Source organism: Pseudorasbora parva, chromosome 5, assembly GCF_024679245.1.
Source record: "Pseudorasbora parva isolate DD20220531a chromosome 5, ASM2467924v1, whole genome shotgun sequence".
NCBI lineage: Eukaryota > Metazoa > Chordata > Actinopteri > Cypriniformes > Gobionidae > Pseudorasbora > Pseudorasbora parva.
This window is the reverse complement of record NC_090176.1, coordinates 39,833,637-39,850,907: the sequence shown is the minus strand read 5'-3', so window position 1 is coordinate 39,850,907 and position 17,271 is coordinate 39,833,637. Positions and strand designations below refer to the sequence as shown.

Below are 17,271 nucleotides of genomic sequence, written 5' to 3'. Positions count from 1 at the left end.
TGCTAACATCTTAAGCAAAAAGTTGATGGTTTATTGTTTTCTTTATGTTACTATACTTTATCCCATCTCAAGTTAGTGCACCGAGACAACAGACATTCATAGGCTGACATATTTAAACTTCATTCAGCTTTGTATGTTTAATAATATTTAATTAAATAATTACATAATTAACATACACATCATCGTAAAAAGAGTACTTTTAGCACTCAAACTCATTTCATATAGAATGAAATGTGATCAAAATGTACACTTAAAAACCCAAATGATCTATGCTGAACTTAGACTATTATTAATACATACCAGCATAATGCATACCAGTAAGATTTTTAATTTAAAAGGGACAAATGTCGAGAGCTAAATGATATGACACAACATATGAAAACACAAACCAAATGATAATGGTATTTTTTTTATTATTATTACCATTAGTGTTACACATCAATAATTTTAACAGTATATACAAAAAGGTTATCTCTGCCCAACTATAAACCAGAAAATTAACCGACCAGTTACACATGCAGCTCTAAAATGGGGAAATTATTATATCCTGCCTTTCGTGTGACCTCCGTACTCCTTCAGCCAGATTTATATCAAAACATTGACCCACCCATTCATCATAACAGATGACAAATATGGCATTCATAGTGGACAAAGAAAATATGCAGAGTAAAGTTTTGAATAAGGATAGAGAGCATATTAATATTTCACAGATGAACTGAACCATATAAAGGGAGGGGGTCAGTGGTTATAAACAGCTTATTTTTTATGGCTGAATGTGCAGAAAGTGACAGACCAGCATATTATGAATTTATGCGACTTTGTTTGCTGTATGGGCGTTAGGGTAAATTTAGTTTGCATGTGAATAAGACCAGTTTTTCTTTTCATAGGAAATCTGACTCTTGGTGTCCTCCAAGCCAGGTGATAAAGATCATTTTGCATGTTCCACAGAAACTGGACACATTCCAGATGTGGGAGAAGACCATTATGGGAAGGGGTGAGGGGTATGATAAAAATGGAACTGCTGGATTCGCTGAGAATTGTTTTCCTCCCAAAACCCACCCTCATATTTTGCCTTGACATTTTAATCTGTGCTTTTGTGTTTTATGATGAACTAAAGTAGTACAAATATACATGGAAAGTATAAAAAGGAATGATTTTAGCAAATATATTGCCATCAAAAAGCATAAAGATAGTCAAAAAAGGCAACAAAAAAACAAATACAAAAAAATCATTCCATAGATTAAGTTGAATCAATCTTAATTAATTAAGTTATTTTGTTTCTGTCTGAAGTGTTAAGTCATTAATTGTCGGTCACCTTCACAAACTCTTGTGTAGGTCAAAATAGTGCAGTCACAAAGTAACCAGATCTAAAATCTGGCTGGTGAACATGGAAATAAATAAAACAGCACCCCATTCATTCATTATTTGGACTGAAACTGAAACTAGTGTATGTCAATATTATTCGATACCTTTTTACACCAGGACATCTGGTGCAAGAGGCTGACAAAAGTTTAGGATTGAGAGGAAGACTTTAGTCCCCAAGGTCAGTCTCTATGAGTGTGTGCTTCTAGATTGACATCTCCAAGGCCTCCTGGTGTTCTGGTTGTCATGGCTGGCACCCTCACATCTTACTGAAGCACTCTTTAGCGTTGTTCCACACTTGAATTCCCTTAAAACAAAACATGCTTGTGTTTTAATGCAAATACGCTACTTCACCCTAATAAATAGTCTGATCAGTATAGAAACAGGTATTTTCTTGTTTCTCAATAACAAGAACATATTTCACTTTGTTGGCATGGGCAACACATACCTTTTTGCACATGCTGATCTGCATGATGGCATAGCTGATGAGAGCCTCTCTGAGATCATGGTCTTTCTGCTCTTTGAACCTTTCAATGTCCACCCATGCACTTTTCACATGCTCGCTACAAAAAAAAAAGACAAAACTGTTTCGAAACATTCTTGCCGTGAAATGAAATGAAGCTTGACAAGAGTTGCTATATCCTCAAATCAACATATTTTTAAGATTGACTCAGTTGTATAATTAGCCTGGTTTCGGGTTCACCTCACTCTGATCGGAAAAGTTTCACAAAGCCCGAAAAAATAGACCAAACCATGTGCATTTGGAGCATATCTGTGTATTTCATAATTTTTGTGCTGCCACATAATATGAGACGTTGATGTAGCTCATAAATCCCCAATTTAAGTCTAAGATTTAAGTATTTTTTCTTCTTTTCGTCATCAAAAGAATGTTGTGGCCTAATTGTTAAGAGGGTCAGACTGCTAACACAAAGGTTGTGGGTTCGATTGCCAGGAAATGACTGTGGTGCCTTTGAGCAAGACACCTAAACCCCAAATGCTCCCTGTGCATCACCACATAAATGCCTGCCCACTGCTCCATGTGTGTGTTTTCATGGTTTGCAGTGTGTGCATGTTCACTACTCATAGCTCATAATGTGCGCACTAACTTGGATGGTTAAATGCAGAGGAAAAATTCTGAGTATGGGCCTTAATATGTCCCTTTTTATATGTATATAAAGTGAACTACAGTCAATCAATCACAATTACTAAAAACTATGATTAGTATAAATTAATTCACCAGATCTGAAGACAGCAACAGAAAACATTGAATCTGTGTGGTGTCATGAACACAGGGTTTAATTCAGTCATGTGGTAACAGAGCACTGCTTACTCGCATTCTACGTTTCTTTCTTTGACCAGTTCCTCGCCTTCTTCAATCTGCGTCTCCAGCATTTTCAGCTTGGCCTCTCTCTGCTCTGGGGTCTCTTGTCCAAACAGTTTACTGGTCATCCCCTTCAGAGAAAAGGTCCTTACAGTCTACACAGGAAAATAAAAGTCAATGACACTCATTGGCTGGATATAAGCCACGCTCTTCCTCCCATGTTTATTTGCAGAAAGCTGAAATATGGACATTTTTCTCCAATTTTTTTTGGCCAAGTGGACCTAGTAATTAGCCATATCAGCCAATCGGTTCAGAATGTGTTATGCGTGTCGTTGGCTTTTTGTACAGCTCAAATATTTACATGTTAAATGTGCCAATGAAATAATTCTCAGAGGGCTCTATACACCCAAATAGCAAGGCACACAATTTTAATTGCATAAAACTGTTAAAAAACACTCACTAGTAGTCAAACCCCAACAATTATAAAGCAGGGGTGGCCAAACTTTTTACTGAAATGGGCCAAAAATCTAACTTTATTGAAGCTGTAGGCCAAAAGTAAATGCTGCATTACATGCAAGTGCAACTACTTTATGTTTTTATCCTATACTAAACATTAAGTCTTGCTGGAAAGTCCCTGATTCCAGAAGCAAGAAGGGCGATGTGGAGTTCTGTCTCTGTGATTGAATGGACACTGACCCCAGTGGCGAGCTCCTCCCGCTGCTGCTTCTTAGAGGTCAGATCCTGGACGGCCATCTCCAGTTCATACTGTGTCAGTTCATGCTTTCTACACACAGCCCTGTGAAAACACATATTAACCACAAAATATACAAAATCAACCACAAAAGCAGACCATCATCTTGTTCCTTTTGGAAATGGCTGAACTGAAAGCCTAGGTGACCTGCAGCTTTCAGTAAAACCAGGCACTGATGGGGGTTTGTGTAAACAGCGTACAAAAAGTTGCATGTGTGTAACTTTATCAGCCAGTGGAGGCTATCAGCTCCCAAGAGATTAGGGAACAGTGCAGTGTGAATAAAATGTGCGTTTCTAAATCAACCTCACTGTTACAAGCTTGTGTTTAGTGTACTTCATTCACATTTAAAGGGGTCCTATTATGCTTTTTTACATTTTCAGCTTTCTTTTGTGTAATCTTATTTTCTGAGCATGAAAAAGATCTGCAAAGTTACAAAGCCCAAAGTCCACTCCAAAGTGAGTTATTCTCTTTATCGTTGAGTCGTTTCTAAACAGCTTGAAACTCCTCGATTGTACTCTTGAGTTTTTTTCCATGTTCACAGTCACAATATCCCTAATTTAAATAATTCCTGCCCAAGGCATACACAATATAAAGGGGTGAGGCCTGGTTGAGTTGTGTTAGTAGTGTATTGTGGTAAGGGCTGTGATATTTCCAAAACATGCCTGAAGCAATTAACCACAACACACAGTTCCAGGCAATCAAATTAGAGGATATTACACTTTTTGGTAGGAGGGGCTTGAAAGAAAGGAGTTAAACTAAGCATTACTGACAGACTGGGAAAAGAGGTGCTGCAACAAATGTAAACTATGTGGCAAATAATGTTTTTCTTTTTTAACATTTAAAAGTAAACGCAAAATGAATACTGTACCTTAATGCATCTGCGTAGAAAAGGTACTCCTTCAGCTGGTCAGCATAATGCTCCTCTTCCTCTAGAATATCATCTACAGAAGCAGCATACCTGTAACATACAAAAATGTCCAATACAATGGCAGTTGACCAACAGTGCATCTGGAAAGTATTCTCTTTTAAAGATATGACTGTGCTGTTCGTTAACACTGAAACTTGTGTGTGTGTGGGAGTGCTTCACAGGAGGTTTGCAGAAATGAAACACTATGGTGATGAGCTGCAGTTATTTCACAGCTGCGCTTCACTTTTTCCACATTTTGTGAAATTTCCCAAAATAGATTAAATTCATAATTTCCGTCAAAATTCTACATACAATACCCCATAATGACAATGTGCAATCTTTGCAAATGAATTAAACTTTGCTTTTTTTTTAAAAAAATCACATGTACATAAGTATTCACGGCCTTTGCTCAATATAGCACATTTGGCACCAATAACAGCCTCAAGTGTTTTTGAGTATGATGCTATACAAGCTTGGCGCACATATTTTTGGGCAGTTTCTCCCATTCTTCTTTGCAGGATCAAAGAAGGAGAGTGTTAGGGCACAACCATTCTTAGATCTCTCCAGAGATGTTTAATTGGGTTCAAGTCTGGGCTCTGGCTGGGCCACTCAAGGACATTCACAGAGTTGTCCCATGTCCACTCCTTTTTTATATTGGCTGTGCGCTTAGGGTCGTTGTCCTGTTGGTAGATGAACCTCCGCCCCAGTCTGAGGTCCAGAGTGCTTTCGAGCATGTTTCCATCAAGGATGTCTCTGTACATTGCTGCATTCATCTTTCCCTCGATCCTGACTAGTCTTCCAGTTCCTGCCACTGAAAAACATCCCCACAGCATGATGCTGCCACCACCATGCTCCACTGTAGGGATGGTATTGGCCAGTTGATGAAAGTGCTTCATACATGATGCTTTTCATTCAGAATTTTGTTTCTCATGGTCTGGGAGTCCTTCAGGTGCCTTTTGGCAAACTCCAGAGATGATTGTTCTTCTGGAAGGGTCTCTTCTCCACAGAGAAATGCTGGATCTCTTTCAGAGAGAACCTCTGGTTCTTGGTCACTTCCCTTGACTAATGTCCTTCTCCCTCATCGCTCAGTTAGGTGGCCAGCTCTAGGAAGAGTCCTGGTGGTTCCAAACCTCTTCCATTTATGGATGATGTAGGTCACTGTGCTCACTGGGGCCTTCAATGCTGCAGAAATGTTTCTGCACCCTTCCCCAGATCTGTGCTTTCGATACAACCCTGTCTCTGAGGTCTACAGACAATTCCTTGAACTTCATGGCTTGGTTTGTGCTCTGACATGCATTGTTAACTGTCGCACACAGCAATTAAATGTTTAAGTCAAAAACCATCTGTATTATAATACTAGTTGTTTTGAGTATTTTGTTTTTAACTCAGTATTATGTAGCGTGTTTAAAATAATCTTACATTTTGGTTTATTTCCATTAATTCCAACTAAAAAGTCATAATGAATAAAACAAGATTATGTACTTTTGATTTAAACTCGATTTAAACTGAATTACCCAAAATAAGCATCACTATGAATTCTTTAATAAACCACTTTTTGTTAAGTTTCCAGAAAAATAAAATTATATTATATATATATATATATATATATATATATATATATATATATATATATATATATATATATATATATATATATATATATATATATATATATATATATATATATATATATATACACACACATATAAATAAGTTTAGTTTTAGTTTTTTTTTGTATACATGTTAAAATGGGAATAATTCAACTAAATAAGAAAGATCATACAAAATGAATGTTATTTTTTATTTAGTCCTAAATAATGTCCTAAATAAGGTATTTTACATAAAAAATTTACATAAAGTAGGCGAGACAAAAAAAATCTTGAATTTATAAAAATTACCCCGTTTAAAATTGTATGAACCATTGATTCTCAATACAATACCTGGATGATTCACAGCTGTTTTTTGTTTTGTGATGATTGTTCATGAGTCCCTTATTTGTCTTTAGCAGTTAAACTGGCCAACGTTCTTCTTAAAAATACTCCAGGTCCTGCACATTCTTCAGTTTTCAAGAAACTTTTTCATATTTGAACCCTCTCCAGCAATGACTGTACGGTTTTAAAATCCATCTTTTCACACCAAGGACAATTAAGGGACTCAAACACAACTTTTAAAAATGGTTCAAACATTCACTGATGATCTAGAAGGAAACACAATGTATTGAGAACAATTTTTTTTATCTTGTGGACTATTTTTAAACATTTATGTAAAATATCTTATTCAGGACAGCACTAAATAAAAAATAACATTTTGCATGGTCTCTTATTTTGTTAAAATTATTCACATTTTCAGATGCTGCAAGTGGTTCACATATTTTTTTTTGCAACTGTATTTGTCACACCGCCCACAACCTAAAGCACAAACTGGTATTTTGGTAAAACTACATGTATTATCCTCTCTAAATCAGACGTAGAGCCTGTGGAACTAATGCCAAATCCGCAGCAGAGACAGTTTGGGGTATTTTGAGAAAATTTAGGGAATAGGTGAGCAACATGATCTATAAAACAGTCTGACAGCTGCCAAATGTTGGCTGATGATGGACAGGTTGTTTCTTTCAGTGCAGAGACAGACAAGCAGCACATTGGGCTCTGACCTTTGACCTTTTTGCCAAGAACAGCAATCTGGAATCCATCAGAACACACAGCAATACAAAACCAGCATAGAAACGAAAAGGGACTGGGTTAAAGACTCACTAAGGACATTACTGCGAAAGAGTCCCTTTTACATTAACATCATTATCATCATCATCATAACGTTAAAAAAAATACCACTAAACGTTTTGGCCATGGCTCCCGGAGATTCACAATGCGGTTTGCCAGCAAATTCATAACCCAATCCTCCCAAGGGCTTACTGGCTACTTGTTATGGGTGGGAAGAATATGAGATGATTCAAATCAATCTGGCAAATGTATTTTACAGCTCAGTACCAGAAGCACACACATGTAGAATCACAGGAAAGTCCTGGTGTCTATCATACAGCACCTTCATATTTCAGGTCCCTCAATGAGCTCTTGGTGGGTAACGGGATCGTCCCAGGTAGGAGAAATACAATCAAAACCAGCTGTAATAAAATCCTGCACTAATCCTATAAAGGTACATGAGAATGGCTCATAAAGCAGCCTTCGTCTGTGTTGTGTGCACTGTGAACTCACGCGTCCATATGATGGCCGGCGCTCTGCAGCCCATCTCCCATCTCTTTCTCAATGGCACTCCACTCGCTGTCCAAAACAAACAAAGACTCACATTGAACCACTGCAGCTGACCGCAGCTACACAATCAAAACCCAAAAGATTTACCCCAAAAATGCTTCTTCCAAAAACAGTTCACAGAGCACATTATAAAACATGCCTGGCTCTTTCAAAAATCAAAGTGTTATTGTGATTGTAACATTATGATATAAATCCTAGTCTATTCATCACACAGAATGATTGTATAGAGAAGTCATGAAGTACAGTGCACATTATATATTAAATACTTTTATGATACTTTTCTTCCCCTTTTGGACCTTGACAGCCTCAGATCGCTATGTGCAGGCTACATTTACATGCAAATAAAATTGCGTAATTGCAGAAATGGGTCAAATTATTAAGATAAATTATTATTGCCAAACTTACAAATGTACACCACTGTTCAAAAGTTTTGTAAGATCCTTTTATGTTTTAGAATGAAGACTTATTCTCACCAAGGCTGCATTTACTTGAGCAAAATACAGTATAAATATTATGATAACAAACTGTTGCAAAAAAAAAGACTGTAATGATATATAATATAATATATCATTTTTTCTAATATATATATAATTCCTGTAATGGCACAGCTGAAATTTCCACATCCATTACTCCAGTCTTCAGTGTCACAAGGTTCTTTCAGAAATCATTCAAGAAATGATTGCTTATTATTGCTGCTCAAGAAACATTACTTATTATTTATCAATGTTGAACAATGCTGCTCTATATTTTTGTAGAAGCTGTGACAAATTTTAAATAGATATTTAAAAAGAACAGCACTTATTTGAATTTGACATGACATAAGTAAATAATTACTATTTCCTTTAAAAGAAAACATTACCTAAAGACTCTTCCATAATTTCCATGAACTTTGTAGACTCCATACAGACGATCAGCTGCTCTCTAAAAAAAGAACAAAAGTTAAATTAATAGCCTTATAACACATCTGATTTTAAAAATATAAATAAAAAAGTAAGTTTTCTTTAGATTTACTATATGATTCTAATGAAACCAAATATTTAATTAAGATTTATACTTTAGATAATGTTTTTCTTTAGTAAAAAGGGTGGTTCCTCAAAAGTACTAAAAGAGCAGTTAATGAAATCATCAAAATTGCTTTCCTTACAATGCTCATAATAAACTTTAATATATACTTTTGTTGGACCAAAAGAAGTTTTTCTAATAGGTTGAGCTCCACATTCGGCTGTGTTGACTTTGTTTACACTCACCGCCCGAACTCTCAGCAGCTGTGATATAACAGACTGCAGCTCATCACCATAGTGTTTCATTTCTGCAAACCTTCTGTGAAACACACACACGCACACACGCGCACACAAGTTTCACTGTTAACAAACAGCACGGTCATATCTTTATGCATTTCATAACACTGTGTAACATGGTTTGCAAAAATGACTTACTTGTCTGGATTCTTCACTCTGAATGTGGCATTTAAAGCCTTTAACCTTGAATCGGCCTGTAAGAAAGACACAGGCCAAATGTTGACAGACAGATTCATGTTTGGGTTTTGTTTGTTCAGATGGTGTAAAACAGGACTACAGACACTTTTTTTAAATGACAGAGATCAGATAAACACTGCAGTATGGCAATAATATACACCAACATAAAATACTACTGCTCTTTCGTGTTTGATCCAGAACGGTCCAACAGACTTCCTGTGCCTGTTTACATAAACTACAGCGTACTGATTACAGATTCCTCACCGCAGTAGCAATTCAGTCACTTCACACAATTTTTATTTGAAATCAACACATATTTAGTCAGCTTCATATCAACATATGAATATTGACCTATGATGAGAAGTGATATTTAAACAACAGTGTGGTGGCTAGAGGTATAAAGAGAGAAAGAACCCAATGAACTGGAAAGTGCTGATATACCTTCGCCTGAAATCCTGTCTCAAACACGGTTTCCTTCCAACCATTTTCCTGTGGGGCAGAGAAAGGATGCAATTTCTGACACTGACAGAAGACATTATCAGCATGAAATGCTAGTTAAAACTTTTTTTTTTTTCAAATAACAGCAAAAGTGGCATACGGAAACAGGCTGTCAATTTAACAAAGTAATTTGGTTCAATTATTAGAACATTGCTGTGGAAGGTAGGCAAGGGATAAGCGAGTGCAAAAAGTCTGAAAGGTCAGAAAAGAAACTAATATTTTTAATTAGAAAGGACAAAAGAAACAAAGACAATCTTAAAAAGATCCAGTAGACATTTATATAGTTACAAAAATATTCTATTTCAAATAAATGCTGCTCTTTCGGACGTTCTATTCATCAAAAAAAGGTCAAGAAAATGTATCACTTTTTATTTTTATTTTTTTTTACAAAAATAGTAAGCAGCTGTTTTCAACATTGATAATGAGAAATAATGTTTCTTGAGCAAAAAAATCAGGATATTACAATGATTTCTGAAGGATCATGTGAAACTGAAGGCTGGAGTAATGATGCTGAAAATCAGCATTGCATCACATGAATAAATTACATTTTAAAATATTTTAAAACAGAAGACACTCATTTTAAATTCTAATAATATTTCACAATACATATTTTTGCTCAAATAAAGAGCAGTAGTACATGTTCAATAATATAAAAAATGATAATATACTGACTTTTAAAGCCACTTCTTATACTGTCAATACTTCATTTGATTGCCTTGAATATGTTGTCTTCTTCAACAACAAAAATTCATTGGTATTGTATATGTGACTACAATGTAATTCATTAATTTCTATTTCTACTAGACTGTCAATTAAATAACCTTTTATTTTAAAACAATTGACAGCCTATCAGAAATAGAAATTAATGAATCACAAATTTATAAAAACTTCTTGAACTTTAGAGAGCTCGCTACCTCGGTGAGGAATGAATAGAAGATCTTGTCACTGGACAAGACTGGGTGCGAGGCCACTCGAAGCAGGAAGTTCTCTAGTCCTACCCTACGCCTCTCCACAAAGTCAGGATCCATGTTGTCTGCTGACAGCTTGTGCCAAACAAATTCAGCCTGTTGTACAAAGCAAGAAGTTACAGTATATGAAGGCAAATTGTATTTAAAAGCAGCAGTAACCAAATCATCATGTTTGCATACCCGTTTTTCAGGCAATGGCGGAACCACCACAAATGGATAGGTAACTAACAAATAGTTTCGAAGAAGCTCAAACTCGCTGTAACGCCTCCAGAGAGAATCTGGGACAGGATTGGTCCCTTCTGATGCAGCCTCCACAGGCCTACAAACACAGAATAAAGACTGTCAGAAGTGGAATGAAACGCTTTTAAATAGCCTTTTTAGCCAAAAAAAAAATGTGTGGGTTAGGTTTGGTATAATAAACTTTGTGGACCCTGTACAGGGTCCAGAATGACATCGTCATGTATATACTTTCATTTCACTTTAAATGTCTGTGGAGGAGCTATGATGTCATATGTGGTACCATTTGAAAGCTTAGAGTATCTACTTTCTGGATATATGCATCACTTTGGCATTTGTTTTAGACAAAGTAATGTATTTACACTAAATTACCCAAATTGAAAAGCCTCCCATACACACATACAGTGGTCTACATTCAAAATTTGTGTAATTTTACAGGAAACCCTTTGAAGTTACATAAAACACTGCTAAAAGTCATAAACATGTAAGTATAGGTTGTCTAAGCTGTTATAACCCTCCAAAAATTAGGTGCTTTTTGATATTATTTTTTTTATAAATTCATTTTTGAAAGTGTGTAACTGTGCTCTAGCACCCTGCAGACAGTTTGGGATGTTTCCAGCATATATAATTTATCTAATGACACAGGGATATTGCATTTATACCACTGTATATGGTGGTGGGAGGGGGTGGTGAAGGGGGGATCATCCCTTCAGAACCATTTAAATAAATCTTGCATACAACATGACACAGAAAAAAACTAATTTTTTCCACTATTTTCTGGAATTTAGTGGAAACAGCCCAAACTGTCTCCAGGAACCTAGATTACTCAGAGCCCGAGTTACACACTTTCAAATTATATTATATCAAATCAAATAAAAATCAAAAAGCACCTACTTATTTTTTTGGGGGGTGGGGGTTAACAGCTTACACAACATATACTTACATGTTTATCACTTTTAGTGTTTTATATAACTTCAAAGGGCTTCCTGTAAAATGACACCAACATTTTGAACTTAGACCACTGTATGTGTGTGTATGGGAAGCTTTTCAATTTGGGTAGGCCAAATCCAGGCGGAAAATCACAAAAAATGGTCCCGGAGTTTAGGCGGATAAACCTTGATACACACTTCTCTTAAAACATATTAAAAACACTTCTGTCATGAAATGTTGGGGTTGATATAATAAATAATAATAACATTTATAAAATACACACAGTAGAGATCTATGAGGCTTCAAGCTGTGGTTCTAGTTTATGAAAGCAGTCGTTTTAGGGGCCTTTTCAAACACAAGCCAAAGGTTTAACAGCGCTGTGTAATCTTGCTGAATTCCCAGTGCATGAAGACATGAGTGCTGCTAATTTAGGAGCAGAAATCCACTAAATCACACTGCCATGTAGGAGCATGTATATAACTCTTCTACGTTATTTAAACATCTCTGCAGTGTCATACTCAAATTGTGCAATGATTAGGCATGCCGCAATTGTCTTAATTTTCCATTTGTTACTTTTTAATCGGACGATATATAAAATCTATCTATCTATCTATCTATCTATCTATCTGGACGCATTAAATTGGTCAAGTAATAGTAAATGCATTCAATGTTAATAAAAATTAATTGTATTTCAAATAAATGCTGTCCTTGTGAACTTTATAGATCTATTCTGAAAAACTATATCAGTTTCCACAATAGCAGGACAACTGTTTTCAACATTGATAACAGTAATAAATGTTTCTTGAGCACCAAATCTGATAAATCATGTGACACTAAAGACATCTTTGCCTTCACAAGAAAAGAAATAGATTGTAAAAAGTTAAAACATATTAGCTATTTTAAATTGTAATAATAATTCACAATATTCCTGTTTTTATTGCATTTTTTTAATCAAATAAATGCAGCCTTTTGTGAGGATAAGAAACTTAAAAATCATACTGACCCAATCTTTCGAATTGCAGTGAACAGAAAAGCTAAACTTAAGCACTTATTTTTGCACAGTATTTACCATGTAAACAATAAATTCTATGATATGTTGTGATCTTTGGAGCCCTGAATAACACCGAATGGAAAAATGCAACAAAAAAATTACAGAGATACAGAAAAGAAAATATACATGAGGGGGAAACACTGAAGAAAAATGGGTAGACTTTGAAATAAGATCTTTACTTCCCAAGGGCTCCAGGGAAGAAATGGGAGCACATAATGTGCCCCACACTAATAATCCATGATGAAATCAAAGCACAAGGAAGGTGCGGATTGGCTGACAGGCATTCTCCACTCAGACTCCACAACTTTCCCCAAGATCAGTGGCACCAAACTGCTCTCTAAAGCCCACTGTGTGCGTGTGCAGTATGCCTTCCACATGGTCCTTACAAAAACATGTGCTTCCTTTTATGGAAACGAGCAACAATACAGCACTGTTTAGTTATCGCCATGCATAAAGAATCAATATAGGCAAGAATTTTATGCTAATGAAAGCATCACAATTACTACTGTTTATATACAAGATTAGGGATTTGAACAAACCCTTAACCTTGAACATGTAACTTGTCACGTACCGTCTGTGGTACAGATATGAATGATACCTCAAATTATGCGGCCTATTGAGCAGAGGTATGCTTTTACATATCCAAGCAATCAAACTTGTGATTTTCCTTGCGGGACAAAAAAAAATTGAACACATAGCAACGTGCTGAAAACTGCAGCTCGCATCGTAAAGCATGCTGCTACAAACACAAAGGCCATGGGCTTGATTCCCAAGAGATGCTTGAACTGGTATAATCCTTCAATGCATTGTAAATCGCTGCCACTGCAAAATGCAGAAATTTAAATGTAAAAACTAATCAAAGCACTTTATGGTGACCAGAGCTTTATTTATTTGAGCAAAAATAAACAGTAAAAATAGTACTATTGTAAAATATATAAAATTACTGTTTTCTGTTTTATTTTCAAATGAAAAAATTTCCTGCGTTGGCGAAGCTGAATTTTCAGCATTATTACTCCACCTTCAGTGTCTCATGATACTTCAGAAATCATTCTAATATGCATATTTGGTGCTCAAAATACCTGGCAATCATCCACAACAACTTTTTGTATGAACTCTCTTTTTTTTCTTTAAGAAAAAAAATCTAGTTCTGGATAGTTTTCAACTTTTTAGACGGAACCAAAAAACATGTTTGAAAGCGTCTTGGTTGCAGACGGTGATTTTATGAGTTCAACCACTAAGTATTGTTTTCGAATCATGTGATAATATGTTACTGCACTCTGGCCAGCATGCGTGTTCGGCCCTGATGGAAACACAGACAAAGCACATCTGCCTGAAGCGCTGACTCATCACCCTCTCCAGAATGACAAGTCCCACTTTCCAACACAAAGCTTGGCGGGGTGACGGGGTCAGAGTGAGAGGCGAAAGTTACACTTCTGCTGCATATCACTTCCTGTCCAGTGGGATACTTCTGTTTTGTTTTATTTGATGTAGAAAGAACACGTTAAAGTGACAGACTCAGGCACAGGAAGAAGAGGTCTAGTGTAAACATTTAAGTAAAGAGAGGAAATCCGATGGTCTCACTCTCTACCAGTCAGGCTTCCACAGTTTCTGAGCTGGTCTGGTGTGCCGTGACTCTTTGATGTTTTGCATTTTGTACAGCGTGAGCATAGTTCAGTCAGAAAGTCAATGTGTAAACCTACCTTATCTACAGCAGGTTATTCATATTCAAAAAGAAAATGCATATTATAATCAAAACTTCTGCAAATTCAGGCACATTACATATATCTCTAAACTGCATCCAAAACCCTGACCGTCATTATCATATCAAGAAAGGAACAAATGCAATACTTGACATATAAGACAATGGTACTTTTTACATGCCTACTAGCTTGTTTAAAAGATCAAGCATTTAGTTAATACTTGAGTATTGTATTGGCTCAACCACAGAATAAATGGTATTATTCTGAAACACTTTTGGACTTAAACACAGAAACAGCCATTTACTGACATTATAAAGGTTGGAAGAGCAGGACATTTTTTAATATAACCCAGATTGTATTTGTCTGAAAGAAGAACATATACACCAAGAATGACCTGAGGGTGAGTAAATCATGGGCTAATTTTCATTTTTGTGTGAACAATGCCTTAAATGCATGCTTGTAATCAATTGTAAGAAAGGGGCGAAGTATATGCAGATAAAATGTTTGCAGAAGTCACCAGAGATAACTCTATAGTTTCACTGGAATATCAAGTTATGACATTGAGATTAAAAATAACAAAGGCATTAAATAAATAATCAAATGCAAATAAAACACATGCACACATGAATTTTTTACGCCAAGTTCTATAACCTGAGATTAACGATGAGTCGTTGCACTGTGAAATTGAAGTGTCTTACCGTGTCTCTATAAGATACACTGTATAAGTCTCTTGCATGTTGACGGAATTCTTGCCAGTCCTCTTCTCCGCTTCAGCCACACTGATCTCCATCCTCTTCAGAAGATTTGTCCCGTTTTCAACCATCTGTAAAATTTGGTCAAAAAATTAATGTTTAAAATGAGTAGTTAACTTTAAAATAAACTTGCCTTGCCTAAAATGAAAATTACCCCATGATTTACTCACCCTCAAGCCATCCTAGGTCTATATGACTTTCTTCTGATGAACACAGTCAGAGTTACATTAATAAATACCCTGATGCTTCCACACTTTATAAATGGCAGTGACATAGTACATTGAGCTTCAAATTCAATAGACCCCCCTCACTGCCATTATAAAGTGTGGAAGCATCAGGGTATTTATTAATGTAACTCTGATTTGTGTTCATCTGAAAGAAGTCATATACACCTAGAATGGCTTGAGGGTGAGTAATTCATGGGTAATTTTCATTTTAAAGTGAACTACTCCAGTATTATGCATATTACACCAATACAGTATTCATGATATTTTCAATGCAAAAAAAAAAAATGGTTGAGGAAAAGCACAGGTATTTATTTCTATGAGCAGAATTGTGTCATGTGTTGACATATTTCCTGATGAAACAGGAAGTTTAGACATATCCAAGCACTCATCACTTCAAAAAATGTTTGGGTCACAAAAGTCTCAAATGTAAGTCTTTTAAAATGTCCCATTTAAAATAAAACAAAAAGATAAAGATAATGTATACATTTACCTCTATATCTCAAGCATCAACCCATAAAGAAATTCAAGAATAAAGCAGTAAACAAGATCCAACCATTTGTTGATTTAACGCCACTCTGACTTAGGAATGAAACAAGGAGCCCGTGATGAGCCTCAGATGACCGTGAGATACTGGGTGTTTACAAACTACGTGGCAAAGGCTCTTCGGCGACAGTATAATGTAAAGCAGTTTTCTACTTGTGTGACTTTATATAATTATGCTTTACATAGTTCATAAACACTGTAATAAAAATTGCAAAAACATACATGTATTTCATATAATGTTTCCGCAGAAACTGCTGATATGTTTAGCTATAGTGATTTGGCCATTCATGAGTCAAAGCAAAACACTGCTGGTCCCGCACATATCACGCGCTCGCTCACGCGAAATCTACAAAACAGCACATATGATCGGCCACCCAGCATAAAAAAGATTCTGCTACGGGTTTTACCGTGTTCTTTAAGTTGTTTTCCGACTCCGAAGGAGTCAGATCTGTGTTTCCAATCACCGCTATATCCTCGCTTCCTGAATCCGCCATGGTTTACTCGTCTCGCGCTTGCGCGTTGGCCACTTTCACTGTTTCACTGGGAGAATGTGCGCGTGCATGCGTACGTGATAGACAGTTACTGATGAAATAGCATAAATGTTCTATAAAATGTATTATCTTGTTGAAATTATTAAGATTAATTTAAAAACTACTGAAAGGATGTAGCTTTACAAATGTATACAAAAGCAAAATAAAACTTTATTTAGATTTCAGCGGATTATCTATCCCACTTTACCTAAGAAAGTTCTTTGCTGTGTTTAAAAGCAGAGGCGGACAGTATGAAGTATTTTACTTTACTCGAGTAAATTGTTCAAGTATCTATACTTTATCAGAGTGTTTTTCTTTGGATTTTTTTTTACTTCACTATAGCCTATTCTAAAGCATAATATTGTAGCCTACTTTACTGCACTATATTGAATATAATTTAATATTAATTCAGTATAGTAGTTTTACTTGAGTAAGTAAGAAATAATATTAAAATTGTTAATATTAAATTCTATTCAATAGCCTAGTGCAGTAAAAAGTAGGCCCTAGCTACAATATTATGCTTTAGTGAAGTAAATGTTTTACAAAAAAAATACGTATAAAGTGTATAGTCTGCCTACCTGAAAAATAGCCTACTTGAGTAAAGTAAAAAATACTTCTTTCCACCTCTGTTAACAGTCTCATTTTCACGCCAAAATTATATTTCAACATGTGCCATTACATTTAACATCACAACAAAAGTGCAGAATTTGGCAATATGACTTAACGACAACAACAACAAAAAATCCCCTAGGC

The 17,271-nt window shown here is 35.7% G+C and overlaps 1 protein-coding gene across 2 annotated transcripts; it reads right to left on the bottom strand.

Annotated features, from left to right (window-relative positions):
- Positions 1 to 388: 388 nt before the first annotated feature.
- On the bottom strand, positions 389 to 16,532 carry snx4 (sorting nexin 4). 2 transcript variants are annotated; one of them, XM_067444276.1, is made up of 14 exons: positions 16,396 to 16,532; positions 15,165 to 15,289; positions 10,729 to 10,867; positions 10,495 to 10,644; positions 9,524 to 9,571; positions 9,044 to 9,099; positions 8,855 to 8,927; positions 8,467 to 8,528; positions 7,551 to 7,616; positions 4,303 to 4,392; positions 3,380 to 3,479; positions 2,693 to 2,838; positions 1,811 to 1,925; positions 389 to 1,669 (listed from the first exon to the last, which is right to left on the bottom strand). In XM_067444276.1, the coding sequence occupies exons 1-14, from the start codon at positions 16,480 to 16,482 to the stop codon at positions 1,622 to 1,624; spliced, it is 1,305 nt and encodes a 434-aa protein (XP_067300377.1). In that variant the 5' UTR covers positions 16,483 to 16,532; the 3' UTR covers positions 389 to 1,621. The 2 variants fall into 2 exon arrangements, with proteins under 2 accessions (XP_067300377.1, XP_067300378.1); XM_067444277.1 differs by having other exon boundaries at positions 8,855 to 8,924.
- Between the last annotated feature and the right edge of the window lie 739 nt (positions 16,533 to 17,271).

Bases quoted from the DNA above. Each gene is read 5' to 3' on its own strand.
- snx4 (XM_067444276.1), bottom strand. From the start codon at position 16,482: ATGGCGGATTCAGGAAGCGAGGATATAGCGGTGATTGGAAACACAGAT. The intron at 10,645-10,728 runs GTATGCAAACAT...TTTGTACAACAG, and splicing joins CGCCATTGCCTGAAAAACGG to GCTGAATTTGTTTGGCACAA. The intron at 4,393-7,550 runs GTGAGTTCACAG...TGTATGTTACAG, and splicing joins GCCGGCCATCATATGGACGC to GTATGCTGCTTCTGTAGATG.